General features: G+C 46.1%; 1 protein-coding gene across 15 annotated transcripts in view; it reads left to right on the top strand.

The window, feature by feature from the left end:
- PALM2AKAP2 (PALM2 and AKAP2 fusion) overlaps positions 1 to 15,473 on the top strand; it is a 607,743-nt gene that overhangs the window by 376,232 nt on the left and 216,038 nt on the right. For all 15 annotated transcript variants that reach the window (XM_027105241.1, XM_027105248.1, XM_027105256.1 and 12 more), the window contains 2 exons: positions 11,114 to 11,228; positions 12,400 to 12,421. In XM_027105241.1, the coding sequence (XP_026961042.1) occupies positions 11,114 to 11,228; positions 12,400 to 12,421 (137 nt within the window). The remainder of the gene's footprint in view (positions 1 to 11,113; positions 11,229 to 12,399; positions 12,422 to 15,473) is intronic.

Below are 15,473 nucleotides of genomic sequence, written 5' to 3'. Positions count from 1 at the left end.
ATACAAATTTTAATACATTTGGGGGGGTGGGGAAAGTAACAAAACCAAGCCGAGATTTTTAATTATATTGAATAGCACCATTTCCAAGTGAGTTTCACTGTAGAATCCTTTAAAAGTGTGTTCTTGCTTTGCTTCGCTTTTCGTTCACTCAACAAATATGTATTGAGCATCTGTATATACAGGAAAGAGTATAAGGTACAGTAATAAAATAAAATAATAGAATATGATACTAAAAATAATAAAATATCGTCCTATTTCTCAGGAGAGGGATAATACAGGTAGGGTTGGGGAGGATAAATACATCTTTAATGCTCCTCTACCAGGTGGGGTGTACCAAGTACCTAAGAGGTCCTAAGGATGCTTTGGGGATTTGGAAGGAGTGAACACGTTAGGTTGAGGGGATTGAAGGGAAACGTTACTACAGAAACACTTTGGGCTGCGATTATTAGGTGTATCCAGTAGATAGAGTTGGGAGAGGAGAGTCATTCCAGGCTTTTTCACAGAGCAGCCTGCTGTTGGTTCTGGCTGGGACACAGGGGAAGGTGTGAGGCTGGGAAGGCGTGAGAGCAGAGGGTGGAGGGTGTGATAGGAATTCCACCTAAGAAGGTCAATCCGATTCGGGAAGGAGATGATGGAGAACCATCAAGTCAACTTTTCAACAAGGGAAAGGATATGAGCTATACTTCAGGAATTCTTAAAGGCACCATTCTCTTCTCGGCCATATTTCTGTCTCGGTGATGACGTAGGGGGAAAAAAATGAAATGGGCTTGAGTTTCCACTGACACCTTGCAGTCAAGGAAGGTCCTGTTCTTTCACAAGGAGAAGTGGAAATCCTCTGTTTATTTAAAGGCCATTAACCTTTTTCACAGTAAAATACCAAATGATCTATGGTGATTCCAGATATACTCATCTAAGTAAAAGGAAACTGTTTCCTTACAAATTGAGTCACAAATGAAAAATATTTGGGGAGTGCCATAGAAACAAATGCACTGTTTTCCTGAAATATGGAAAATCAATTCTGTAGCATCTGTGTGTGTGAAAGGAAACAGTATTCTGTACAGTGTCCTACCTGGAATATGGAAACAGAAAGCTATTAAGATAGATAGATAGATAGATAGATAGATAGATAGATAGATAGTCTTAGAATGGAAGGGTTAGATAATCAGAGCCCGGGCAGAATTGAGGATCTAGGCAGCAGGAACTAATGGGACAGCCTTCAGAATCCTGCTGTAGGAATGATTGACCACCTCCCTCCCGATTTTTCTCCATTCTTGGGCTACTCCTTCCAAGATGCAGATTTCTGGGCAAGAGTCCAGTTGACCTAGAGTCCAGTTGACCTAGTTAATATTTCCACTCCTTTGCCAGGGATATGAGGCTGTCTGATCAATAGTTTCACCAAATCCACAAGGTACTCCAGGGAGATTGTTTCCCAGTGGAGGAGCTAGATGCTGTTCCCCAAAGGAAAAGAGCAGGGATCCTGGGCAGGCAAAATTAATAATGCCCGCCACCTTAGCATCTGTCACCAGACTCACTTATGGACTACGAATAACGTGTATTCTGCTCCCACTCTGCAACCAGAACTCCAGGGTCATGGGTGAGCTCCACGTTGTTGAGCCTTATGTGTAGCGGTGATTAGCTCACTGTACTGCAAAGCTGGGAAGGTCTTTCAAGTGTATGGACAGCCTAGTCTTGGCTCTCTTCCTGGTGTGATTCAGCTGGCAAAAGCTGTGAGCATCAGACTGACACAAACGTCACGGTACCAACATACCAGAGATGCTAAGACATGGATGATCATTATCGTGCAAAGAGTAGGAACTTCCCTGCTGAGACTTTGGATGGGGCAGGGATGTGGGGTGGGGTGGGATGAAGCACAGACCCAGCTGAGCCCCATTTTATAAGGGTTGATTAGCAGGAATGAATCGCATACCTCACGATTGCTCATTTCCCCCTTCTTTTGCTGCTGAGGCATTAATGAGGCTCTAGGCTCTGATTATCTATGGCCCCACATCCGCAGCGTGCTTCAAGGAGCATTCCTTCAAAAGTCAACGATACGTGGTAAATGTCTTGCATCACTTAGGATTAAAGGTGGATGCGAGTAACAGAGACCCACAGTAACAGTGGCTTTAAACAAGATGTTTATTTCTCCCTCCAGGAGAAACCCACAGGTAGGCAGTCAGCTGTCTGGTGGCTGTGTGCCGGGAATCCCGCAGGGATCCAGCCTTCTTCCAGCTTAGCCCTCTCCTATCTTTGTTCTCAGAGTCCAAGATGGCAGTGAGAGCTTCACCTGCACACCTGTGCATGTCAGGCAGAAGGATGAAGGAAGGGCTGAAAGAAAAAAGGGCTAAAGAAGGTTCTAGAAGCTGCCCTACAACACTTTGACTTACATCCCTTTGGCCAGAATATGCTACCCATGGTTACAAAAGATGCTGGGGAGTGTGCCCATTATTCTGTGTGCCCTGTGCCCAGCTTAACTGTAGGGGTTACGTCACACTGAAAGAAGGGGAGGATGGGAATTGGTGACCAACTCACAGCCTCTTTTACAGGCTTGTGCTGGATGCATAAAGAGGCGGGCAGCTTTCCTATCCTCTGAGGAGCAAACATTCTCCCTGAGGTTCTTGTTTTGGCAGGTTGGTCAGACAGGCACCCCACCTGACTGCTCAACTATGAAATTGCAGTTCTAGGGGAGAGAACAGGACTGAATTCAGCACCTTGGGCCTGTCTGTCAGCATCTCCTTTTCATTCTGGAAGTATTTACTAAGACTCTAATGCATGTCGCCTGAGCGGCCATGGTTGACCTGTTCACAGTTTATGTGTGTGACCTGGGCCCATGTCCCTCGACAGTGAGGAAAGCTGTAATGGGTCCACTGTGAGGAATAGACTGGTCTTGCTCAGGGCTTGTTCAGAAATGTCCTTAGGGTCCCCAGGATTTTGTGAAGTTCCTTTACCGCTCCCCTTGCCTCAGCTTTTCGTTGGTGCTGAGTTGGCTCCGTGAAGAAGCCCAGAAGTCCCCCTTCCTCTTGATCACTCTCCCCTTTCCTCTTCTGCTCTTTCCACCGCCCCCCACCCACTTCTGGGCCCCAGTTCGTATCACGCATGCTCCCCACTGAGTAGTGAGTTCCATTTGCCTTGAGTCTTCCTGTTTCCCAAATGGAGTGCCTACAAGTCAGGGTGTTAGCTAAACTTGACCTCTGCACTTCCAAGGGATGGAACTCAGACCATGAGTGAAAGCTGGTTAGCTGTCGCTGACCAGTGCTGACGGTGAGCATGTTCCAGGAGGGAAGGGCTGCCTTGGGAGGTGGTGAATTCCCTGTCTGCAGAGGATTTCAAGCAGAGGTAGGATAACTGCTGGTTGGAGAACAGTTCAGGGGCTTCGTGTTTCTGGAAATCAATGCGATTAAATGGCTTCCACTTACAGCCTGACCTTCTGTGGTTCTGTGAGCGTGAAAAATCCATTGTGTTGCCCTATGCATTCTTGAGGAAGTGAGGGAAAAGGAGAAATTGGTCCTAGGGAGACAGTCAAAAGCAGTGGCAAAGAGTCCTGGTTCTCCAGTACCAGGGTCCAAATCCTGGCCCCATTATCTTTGTGACCCAGGGCAAGTCAGTAGCTTTCTGTATCTCAGTCTTTTCATCTGTGTAATGGGAGTGAAAGAATTCCTATTTCATAGGATGTTGTGAAGGTTAAGTATCATAATGCATGTAAAGCACTTAGAACAGTGCCTAGCACATAGTAAGCACTCAAAAATCCTCCTCATTATTACTGTTGTTACATATAAGCAGTATATACATAACAAAAACAATGTTAGAATTGTTAGTATCATAACAATTATTCTAACCATCACTGATGGAGAAAGAAAAAAATGAAATACACCTGAGTTTATAGGCAAAGCCTTTTCCAAACAGTAAGACTGTTGGAAACCCAGTTTGTATTAGTCTGTACTCTTTTGGATTCCACTGAGAAATGCCATGCAAAGGGAACATTGATTGGCTCCTATAAGTAAGAAGGGCAGAGGTGCCGCAGAGAATCATGGGAAGCAGGAGCTAGAGAATCAATGGGCCAGGGTCCCTCTCACTCAGCCTCTCTTGTTCTCGTCTCTCTTTGCTTGAGTCTTGTTTTCTCCCACTGCAGATGAGGGAAGGTAAGGTCCCAGCAGGGCTTGGAAGGCCAGGTATTTCTGGCCCAGTCCAGGCCCAGCAGAATGAGAGCACAAAGTGAGCAATGGGGACGAGGGACAGGGAATATTGGGGACCTCTCTGAGGCATCTTGCTGAGCTGTGTCCGTTGGAGCGCAGAGTGTGCAGTGATTGAAAAGGCCATGCAAGGACACATGTTCCTGGGTGAGGGAGGGACGTATTATATTCTGGGCCTCGGTCTGTGCTGTCTCCTCTGCCTGGCATGTTTTCTTCTCTTTTCCACCCGATGAAGGCATCCTTCAAGGCCCGGCTAACGTAACACCTACTCAAGTCAAGTTTTTCTCACCACTTTGTATCTGTTGGAAATTGCGTTCAGCTGTAATCACAATAGTGGCTTAAACTCACAGCAAGGAATCTGGAGTGAACTGTCCAGAGTTGGTGTGGTCACTCCAGGGTGCTAACTAGAACCCGGGCAATTTCTCTCTTTCTGCACACTCAGCCATCCTTAGCAGACTCTTGCCCTTCCGTACACAAGATGATTATTCCACCTACAGCATCATATGCCTTATGGTAGGCAGAGTAATGGACCCCCCCACCAAAGATGTCTCCATCCTAACCTTCAGAACCTGTGAGTATGTTAGGTTACATGGCAAAGGGGAATTAAAGTTATAGACGGAATTAAGTTCTCCAAACAGCTGACTTTAACATAGGGAGATTACCCTGGATTATCTGGGTGGGCTCAATCTAATCATAGGGATCCCTAAAAGTGGAGAGGAGGCAGAAGAAGAGAGTCAGAGGGAGATGTGACTGGGGAAGGATGGTCAGAGAGCTACAGCATTGTTGACTTTGACGATGGAGGAGGGAGCCATGAGGCAAGGACTGTGGGTGGCCTCAGGGAGCTGGAAAAAGCAAGGAAACGATTCCTCCCTAAAGCCTCCAGAAGGGAACACAACTCAGCCACCTCTTGATTATAGCCTGTTGATACCCATGTCAAACTTCTGACCTGCAGAAGTGTAATATAGTAAGTTGATATTGTTGTAAGCTACTATGTTTGTGGTCATTTGTTACAGCAGCAGTTGGAAGCTAATACATCTCTCTAGCACCAGGTTCCTGTACCAGGCAGGAAGAAGGGAAAGGTTGAGGGCATATGCCAGCTTTCCCAGAAGTCTCACCCAACAATGTTTACATACCTCTCATTGGCCAGAACTGTCCTGTGGCCACCGTTCTATGCATAGGAAGCTGGATATGTAAATTTTCAGCTGGGTACATTGCCACATATCCCCCACAAAATAAAGATTCTCTTAGCATGGGAGTAGGGGAGAACAGATCTTGGGCAGGCAACTTGGAGTCCCCCGAGGAACTGACACTTTTCCAAATCGTTGTTCTTTCCTCCAGCTCTTTTTGGGCTCTCTAGAAATTTATGTGTTTACTTGGCTATTCTCATTACTTTACCAAGAGCTCGCCTGAGCAGACACCGTGGCTGATTTAGCTCTCTGTCCCTGATGTTCAGCGCAGTGCCTGATGGAAGGAAGGTGCTTGCATTAAGTTGGATGGATGGATATATACATGGACTTTGAAATGAGAGAATGATCGATGCACCTTATAGCGCCATACGTCCTTTGTATTTTCCCATTAGGAAGGTCTGTTGGGGTTAGGTCGATTTTATGAGACCATTTGGCCAGGATTGCAACCTCATCGCCAGTAGCTTGAACGTGCACAGCTGCAGTGTGTCACCTTTCTTTACTGTCTATTACAGTCTGCTGCTTGCTCAGGAGAAACTGAGCAAGCCAGTCAGAGGCTGTCACATGCACCTGTCTCAGCCTAAGGAGCCTTGGTTAACCTTGAGTGTAAATTACACTTCCTGCCAATTCTTTATTTTTAGCTTGGCTCCTCCGGGGAAGACTGCATTAGATTTCGGTCATGAAACTACAAAACATTGACATTTCTAGCCCAACTGGGATGACTCTTATTAACCCCATGACACTCGGTTTCTTGGGAAGCTCCTCAGCCCTGGGACTCAGGTTTTCCACGAAAAGATGTCAGTCTGGGCCATCCAGTGCCCACATGTGCATGTGTAGAGAAAGCTGCTGCTTGGATCTGACTCACTCAGACTTATATAAGCTGTCGATATCCTGAGTTCATTCCCTTTGGATGAAACTCAGGTGGTGTTATCGTGAAAGTCTAGTTTTGTTGCTTTTTTTTCCTCTCTCTCTCTCCGTTCCTTCTCAGTTACACAGTATCACGACCCAAATCTTTAGCACTTGATCTATATAGCCAAGAGCCCTGAAACCCATAGGGCCCGGGCAGTGGACACAATTGGGCCAGCCAGTGGGCATCAGGTCACAGAGAATTCTTAATCACTTGAGCCTGCTTCATCGGAAGAAGTGTTACTTATAGTCAGCCTTTTTTTTTTTAAGTCAGATATTTTTTATTTATTTATTTATTTTTGGCTGTGCTGAGTCTTCATTTCTGTGTGAGGGCTTTCTCTAATTGCGGCGAGTGGGGGCCACTCTTCATCGCGGTGCGCGGGCCTCTCACTGTCGCGGCCTCTCTTGTTGCGGAGCACAAGCTCCAGACGCGCAGGCTCAGTAGCTGTGGCTCACGTGCCTAGTTGCTCCGCGGCATGTGGGATCTTCCCAGACCAGGGCTCGAACCCGTGTCCCCTGCATTGGCAGGCGGACTCTCAACCACTGTGCCACCAGGGAAGCCCCCAAGTCAGATATTTTTAACCCAACTTTTTTCCAGAATCCCTTGTAGTGCCTGACTCTGAGTCCAGCCAGACAAGCTCCATCAGTGTTGGTTGAATTGAATGTAAATCGATACTGTGCCCATTTTAACCCCTCACTTGACCCAGGAGAAGCTGGGACCCCGGCTCCTTTCCAGTGCCACAGCCTGTGGAAGGCAGCCTTCTCAGCGCTAGGCCAGAGCAGGCATTTTTTTTTTAAGTGATTTACTGTTTTTATTCTGATTAGATAAGGAATACATGAGGTTTTTTTTAATTGGGGAAATATTGAAAATTATAAAGAAGAAAATTAAAATCACCCAATAGCTCATTACCCAGAGACAACGACCATGGATACTTTCCTGTTTTCTCAAACTTAACGCTCATGAAGGGGTGCTCTGTATCCCTCCTGATTTCTCTAAGGATTGTGGGAAATGGGGAGAGGGTAGATTATAGTCTTTCTAACCTTTTAGCTTCAGGTATTATTGGGATATACGTACACATACATATATACCTATATTTATATAAATATATATTATTAGGAAATATATCATTAGGATATAATATATATAATACACACATATATAATATATATCTCTCTAACATACACATATGTATGTTTTATTAACATCTTTATTGGAATATAATTGCTTTACAGTGTTGTTTTAGTTTCTGCTGTATAGCAAAGTGAATCAGCTATACGTATACATATATCCCCATATCCCCTCCGTCTTGTGTCTCCCTCCCACCCCTCTAGGTGGTAACAAAGCACCGAGCTGATCTCCCTGTGCTATGCGGCTGCTTCCCACTAGCTGTCTGTTTTACATTTGGTAGTGTATATATGTTAATGCCACTCTCTCACTTCGTCCCAGCTTACCCTTCGCCCTCCCCGTGTCCTCAAGTCCATTCTCTACATCTGTGTCTTTATTCCTGTCCTGCCCCTAGGTTCTTCAGAACCTTTTTTTTCTTTTTTTTAAATTCCATATGTATGTGTTAGCATATGGTATTTGTTTTTCTCTTTCTGACTTCACTCTGTATGACAGATTCTGGGTCTATCGACCTCACTACAAATAACTCAATTTCATTTCTTTTTATGGCTAATATTCCACTGCATATATGTGTCACATCTTCTTTATCCATTCATCTGTTGATGGACACTTAGGTTGCTTCCATGTCCTGGCTATTGTAAATAGAGCTGCAATGAACATTACGGTACATGTTTGAACTGTGTCAGTTAGCTGTTGTCACAATAGTGCTCTTTGACAAACTGCTCTCAAACTCAGTGGTTTAAAACAACAATCATTTGTACTTGCTCACACTTCTGTGACGAGTAGGCTGGGTGTTGGCTGATCTAGGCTGGGCTTAGCCGAGTGGCTCTAATTGAAGGTGCAGGTCTGACTGGGCATGGCTTCTGATTCTGGGTTGGGCTCCTGTCCACTCCCCATGTGTTCCTTCTGGGGTGCAGACTGAAGGGACAGCAGCTGCCCAGAGAAGCTGTTCTCTTGGTGCCAGCAGAGACACAAGAGGACAAGTCCAACGGGGTAGACACATTCCAAACCTCTGTTTGTGTCATGTCTGCTAACATCCCACTGGCTAAATCAGGTCACATGGCTGCACCCAAAGGGGCAGGGAAGTACATCCCACCCACCATGAGGCCAAAGCGAATCATGTGACCCAACATCAGTGGGTCGGGGACGTATATACTCTTCCCATGGAGGGGAAGGGGGAAGGGAGGGAATTTGTTTTAGAATAATGGAATCTACCCACATCCTAGTTATCTGCTGAGGGACTCGGTTTTTTGAGATTCAGATGAAATCTGCTCAGAATTCACCTGGCCAGTGCTATCATCCAATCTCTCCAGGAACCCTCTAGCCCAGAGCTCCTCTACCCAGTGAATTAGTTCCATTTATAGATCATCTGAGTTGTCCCTATTCCAGCCTCATATTCCTTTCCTTGATTCCTCCCAAAGTAATTTACACAGATGTGTGTAAAAGGTTTGCTGAACATTTGGAACAGCCAAGGTTGATATCTCTTTGTTTATATATTGGTGTTGCTTGGCCCCTCTCCTCTAGATTCTGTTTGCGTTTCAGCCCACACACAGCCTCTCAAGTCAAAGCTTGCTGAAGAATTACCTGGGTCTCTGAAATCCTGAAGATCTCATCTTGGCTGAGCTATGACTTTTTTGCAACTTGGTTCAGCTTTTTCATTCATTCAACATACTTGTATTGAGCATTTGTGCCCTCACCATGATGAATTTATACTCTAGTAGGGGAAATTAACAACGTGTGTATACTCTAACACAGGGCTTAGAACTATTAAACCTTGGCAATGTTGATTTGCGGGGGGCGCAAATCATTCCTTATTGTGGGGGGTGTCCTGTGCTTTGGAGGATGTTTATCAGTTGCTACCCACTAGATGCCAGTAGCACCAACTCTACTCTCCTTGAGTGATGGATAGCCACAATATCCCCAGACATTGCCAAATATGCCCTGGGGGACAAAAGCACCTTGGTTGAGAACCATTGCACTAACATATAGTAGACTTGATAAGACCTCTGGTCTTATTATTTCCTGGTGGTGAATCTGAAAGCCTCATGGGGTGGATGATATCTGCGTTAAGACTTCAAAAATGGTTAGGGTTTAGAAATGAGTTTCTTGAAGGAGGGAAAATCATGGGGCACAAATGGACAAATAAGGAGTAGCTCTGTCTAAAGCATAAAATGAAGTAGACTTATTGGTAAGAGTGGAGGCTCTATAGGTATTAGGAGGCTAGATGCTGTCATCAGAAGGACTGCCACTTTTACTGTGAGGGAGATAATCAGTATATCTGAAGCTGTGTTCATTTGGAGGGGACACCATGACATATAGTGTTTGTCTTCATAACCCAAAGTAATTGCTGCAAAGTCTTATCCATCCAGAGGTCATTTTTCTGATGTCTAGTAAGGAAACAGAAAAGGCCTCTGAGGGATACAGTGCAAAAATCCCATGGCTGTATCTTGGTGTTCCTTACCCCTCAGAAGATCTCACTAGCCAGTTCCCAACAGCAGATTAGAAGATGGAAGAGGAGCAGGGGGAGGCAGGCATAGACTCTGCAGAAAAGCTTCCAGCCCGACAGAGGGAAGGAGACCAAAAGCAGAACTGAATGAATGAACGAATAAATTCAGAGCAAACGATTTGGAAGCATAATAATCTGGAGTCCTGTAGGCAGGGGAACATCCATCCCTTCATAACCTCCAAAGACATTGGTGCATTCCAGCACCACCCTAGTATACCAGCACACTCAGTGTGTAACAAGGCAGGGCATATGTGAAGTACTGTAGAGCCCATGTGGCTAGAGTTTAGCGCCGGTGAGGAACAGGGTCTAGAGTTACACTTCCTGGCTTGAACCCTAGCCTCAAGGCTCTGCACCAGTAAACTAGTTTCTTAACCAAGCCAAGCCTTCATGATCTCATCTGTAAAATGAGAATTCCCGGCTCATAGGGTCATAGGGTCATTGGGAAGGTTAGATACAATAATCCATATGAATTCTTAGCTCAGCTCTTGGCACAGATTTAGTGCTCAGGAAAAGTTAAATGGTTGTTACTATCATTTCATTACAAGAATAGAGCTGCCAAGACTTCCCCCAAGTCATCACTGTAGCTGCTGTTCTGGAATATTCCCAGAGTCTCCTGGCTGTGCTGAAATTTCCTTTCCAGGAAATAGAGAAGTGGGTTGTAAAAACTGAGGAAAGTTTCAGAAGAGTGGGGGCAGTCATATCAGTCCCTTCCATCTCCTGTCTTCTTGGTAGTAGAGGTTAGGCCACTGAGGAAGGTGACAGCAGGTTCCCAAGGGTACTGGCCATCAGCCATTTCTCGGCAACATATTCCCTTTGAGCAAGACTGGCTCTCCACCCTTGGCCAAGCTGACAGAAGAGCAGTTATTCTGAGATTCTCGGGCAGAGAGTGTGTCCTATGCTATGTAAAGCCATCTACCTCCAAGTTAAGAATGTACACGTGAAGAGAAGGGGAGGCACCAAAGCAAACTGCAAAGTGGCGGCAGTGACCTGGTGGCAGCACCTCTGGGTTGGTTTCCTTTGATCAGTGTCTGCTTAGTGGCAAAGCTGGAAATACAGGATGCTCTGTGAGGTAAAAGCCTTGGCCGGGTACCACAGCATCATGTAAAATGCAGACCGCCAGGAAGTCACCCAGCAAGAAGAAGCTGCTCTCTGGTCCAGGGGTGGCAGGACAGTAGAGTAACCTGTCCTCTGTTTGTGTGTTTTCCAGGCTGGAACAGGAAATACAAGCACTGGAAAGTGAAGAGTCCCAGATATCTGCCAAAGAGCAAATCATCCTAGAGAAACTAAAGGAGACAGAAAAATCCTTCAAGGACTTTCAGAAGGTGAAGGAAACAAATGTGATTTCTCAGTTATATCCCTGAGGAAGTAAGCGCTCGTAGAATGATGCCAATTGGAGAAAAGGCCGGTTGGTACTGATGAGAAGACTAAGCCACACACTCTGAGGGGCAGATGCGTGAGGACCGGTACCATCTCTGAAGCTGAGAGTGGCCTGTCTTCAGGGGTGGGTCCACCTGGCCCACCAGAAGCACAGAGAAGAGTCATGAAATTAACCCCATCTCCCTACGGTCCAAACCCTTTATATGCCTAATGCCTGAAAAGTCATCTCCCATTAGACCCTAGAATTCTAAAACCAATTCTTATGAAGCAGATTAAACAGACTCCCTGTGGCTTGAAGTCTTTCCTTTATAAAAAGGCCAAAGACAAAACCATATCAAATGGGCATGAACTCCAAAAACAAAGCGTCAGTAAAACATGAAATTTTACCGTACAGGCATGCCTCGGAGGTATTGCAGGTTTGGTTCCAGACCACTGAAATTAATCAAATATTGCAATAAAGTGCATGTCATGAATTTTTTGGTTTCCCAGTGCATATAAAAATTATGTTTATACTATACTGTAGTCTATTAAGTAAGCAATAGCATTATGTGTAAAAAAAAATGTGCATGCCTTAATTAAAAAAATAATGCTGTTGGAACAATGGTGCTGACAGATCTGCTTAACTGGGGGTTGTCAAAAACCTTCAGTTTGTAAAAAATGCAATATTGAGGCCCAGTAAAATGAGGTATGCCTGTCTGTGCAAACAGACGGTACTGTGTAGCAAAGGGAGGATCCATAAAGCCAGCAGGCTGTGAATAACTCAGGACCCTCCCTCCATTTTATAATACGTGTTTCCCCAGGTACCCAACAGTTGATAGGAAAGCAGTCTAATCACATTCATTTTAAGGCGGGATTTTCTGATGTCACTTCTCCAACACAACCCAGGGTATTTGCTGAATAATTGAAATTTATCTCTTGTAGGAGAAATTCGGTGTAAGGTGGGAAGGGTAAACCTTTCCCTTAAATTTTAGGATCCCAAACAAATTTCCCAGAAGGAAAGCAAGCATGAGGTTTGCCCACCACAGTCAAGTTCTGGGGGAGAAAGATGGGTTAAATGAGTGAGGGGTCATCTCCCCACGTGTGTAGTGACGCTCTGCCCTGCTTTTGTTTCCACAGAGCTTCTCCAGTACGGATGGAGGTAAGTGTAAGCGCTCTCTCCCCATCTGTACCTGAATATTTTCATCCATCAGCTTAGTGGGTTTCATTAACACAGGCTCACCAGGAGACGCGATGTGTTGGTTTGTAAGGGCATCAGAAAGAAGGGAAGCGCTGTTTGCAGGTGCTCAGGAGGGCCACGCCCCCCGTCTCCTCTGCCTCTCCTCTTTAAGGACTGCTTCTTGACCAACTCTTTCCAGGCTTACACAGTTGGCCTGGCTCTTCTCCTTCCCATTTCGTCCCCAAGGTTCACTGCTTTGATCTCTCTTGAAATATGTTCCGCCAAGAGCGCCAGCCTCAGGGCCAGTTCCCTGGTAGGGATGAGGCCACTGGTGCTGGTGGTTAGGTCTCCAGGTTACAGTATGCGGCAGGAGCCCATCATCTGATGTTTAGGAAACCTTCCTAAGGCCTCTGGTTTTACTTTGAATCAGAAAACTGCAGTTTCTCCAGCCTTCCGGGGAAACAGGGCTGGGCAGAACCTCCCTCCCTGTGGGGCATGGTTGGCCAGGAGCACGTGAAGGGTGGGAGCAGGGCCCCGGCTTCCTGAACCCCACCCTGGCAGGAGTGGGTCTTCTTCTGCTCTCCCCTCCCGTCCCCTCCCCTCCGCTCTCCTTCACTGGGGCCGTGTGATGAACTTGGGATTGTGTGCTTCTCAGCCTTCCCCTTGCTCTTCTGTTAGCTACAAACTCATGAAAACCACTTGATTCCCTCTTTCCCTCTGGCCCTCAGCTAGACCTGTCTTAAAATGCCGGGACTTGTCAGAAGATCAGATACCATCTGCTCACCTGATTCTTATGAGGTCAACCTCTAAATTAGGAAGATGACCAGGAGCCAGAATAAGTGTTGGCATCAGTGTTTTCCCAATGTCTTTTGGAAATATATGGTTAAAGATTTTAAAATGCAGAGATGGATAATGCATTTTTCTGGATTAGCAGAGATCCTTGCAATCACGATAATTCTAACTTCAGCAAAAAAGGAAACAAACAAAAAAACTGGTTTGTCTGGGTTCTCCCCGCCACCCTCCAGCAAGTAAGAGGCAGGCGATCTGGATTTTGGCTCCTTGGGTGATCTTTGGGAATTAAATTCATGTGTCCAGCGCATATGCTCAGAGGCAAGTCAGGGTCGAGCAAGCAGGGACTCCAGGAGGAGGACTTTCGATAGTTCTGGAACCTTTTCTAGGGTGTGGCCAAATCAGGACATTTGTTCTGTGCTTTGGGGGTGGAGCACGGACTGAAGAGGTGGCCTTGCCTACTTTGGGGAGTTGAGGGTGGCAGCATGGGAAGGATAGCGGGCTTCCCTCGTGCTAGGGCTGCCCAGAGGCCGTGTACGTTATCAGCAGTAACACAGTATCAGACATCGACCCACAGATACCCACATATCGGAAGAGTCCACATCAACTTTTTTTTTTTTTTTTTTGCGGTATGCGGGCCTCTCACTGCTGTGGCCTCTCCCGTTGCGGAGCACAGGCTCCGGACGCGCAGGCTCAGCGGCCATGGCTCATGGGCCCAGCCGCTCCGCGGCATGTGGGATCCTCCCAGACCAAGGCACGAACCTGCGTCCCCTGCATCGGCAGGCAGCTCCCAACCACTGCGCCACCAGGGAAGCCCCACATCAACTTTTTATGCTTTCACTTCTTTTTTTCTCAAACCAGGGCCTTTCCTAGACTTCTCTCTCTAATTAGGGAAAGGATGGAGCCTGCATGTCATGTCCCAGGGAAAGCTGTGTGGGCCATGGAGACGCATGTAGTCTATGACTTGTTAACAAGCATCTATGAAGCCATGTTATAAACTCTCACTGCTCTCTTTTTCGCTGTCACCCTGAACTTCTCTCATTTCCGCCTGTACTATGTACTTCCCACTATTTTCATCTGTTCACCTAAGTAGTTCATAAAGATGGTAAGAAACACGATTGTGACTGAGAAGGGAACCTACAGAGAAAAACCACCTTCATGATTCCATCCTTCATCACTTTTTGACAGGATGGGTGAGCTCAGGCTTAAAAGGATGCAGAAGTCTCAGGGATCCCAAGAAGTGGCCAGGGAAAAGTTTCCATGGCCTTGTCACCCTGGATGATGATTCCTACCGTGTCTGGTTATAACTAAGTCTGGGGAGACCTTTCCATTACACCACATCTGCTGGCAAAGAAAAGTTTGAAGGAGGGAGCACGTCCTTCCAAGAATGCAGTCAGTGTTTATAGGCCGCTCTGTGATCTGAGGGTAAAAACTCATCATGAAGCACATCCAGTTGAGGGACTTCGGGATGTCTAAATCTTTTCTCTTTCTTTGATTTCAAAGTGCCAAGACCCTCTTAGAATCAACCAATTGTTGTTACTAAGACCTAACAAAAAAATGATTGTAGAATAATGATGCTTAGGACAGATACCCAACTTCCAAAACACGATGATTACAGAATCCAGGCCCAGCTGAAATTACATAACTGTACAAGATGCTGCAGGTAATCAGCAGAAGCGTCTCCAGTTTAATGAGTTGCCAAGGAGCCGGCAGCTGGCGTGTGCATGTGTAACGACCGCTGTTCAGGTACCCTGTGCATGTCTCCCTGTGCTTTTCAGAGAAAACAAAGGTATTGGACTGCTGGATCACCAATGGTTTTTGACTACATGGTAGCCTTGGCAATCAAGAGCAACGTATTCCAATCTGGAGTAGAATGTCTTGGCAACATACATTCTGATCCCCCCTCACTTCCTCTCCACCCCACACACACACTTGTTATATGGCAGAGTCCTCATCGATTGGGTGGGCTGTTTTTACTGCCCTAGATAGGCACAGTGTTTTGTGTAAGTATAAATTGCATGTGGTATGTACCTAGAGCTACCTCTGTTCTTCACCCACCGAGGAGCTGGTGTGAAACCCTTGGCCAGAACTGGCAAAGGAAAATGTCTGTCCTGGGCCCATCTCATCCTTGCTGTTTGAGACTGATCTTTGTAGATTTCCATCTCACCCCAGTCTGGGGTGGCCTGGGACCTTTCCCACATCAAAACCCTCATACCAGGGACTTCCCTGGCAGTCCAGTGATTAA

The sequence above is a fragment of the Aethalodelphis obliquidens genome, unplaced genomic scaffold (assembly GCF_003676395.1).
Source record: "Aethalodelphis obliquidens isolate GAN/ISIS:26980383/991018 unplaced genomic scaffold, ASM367639v1 scaffold7, whole genome shotgun sequence".
Classification (NCBI taxonomy): domain Eukaryota; kingdom Metazoa; phylum Chordata; class Mammalia; order Artiodactyla; family Delphinidae; genus Aethalodelphis; species Aethalodelphis obliquidens.
Note: the sequence above shows the minus strand (reverse complement) of the source record. Positions and strands in the feature narration are given on the sequence as shown.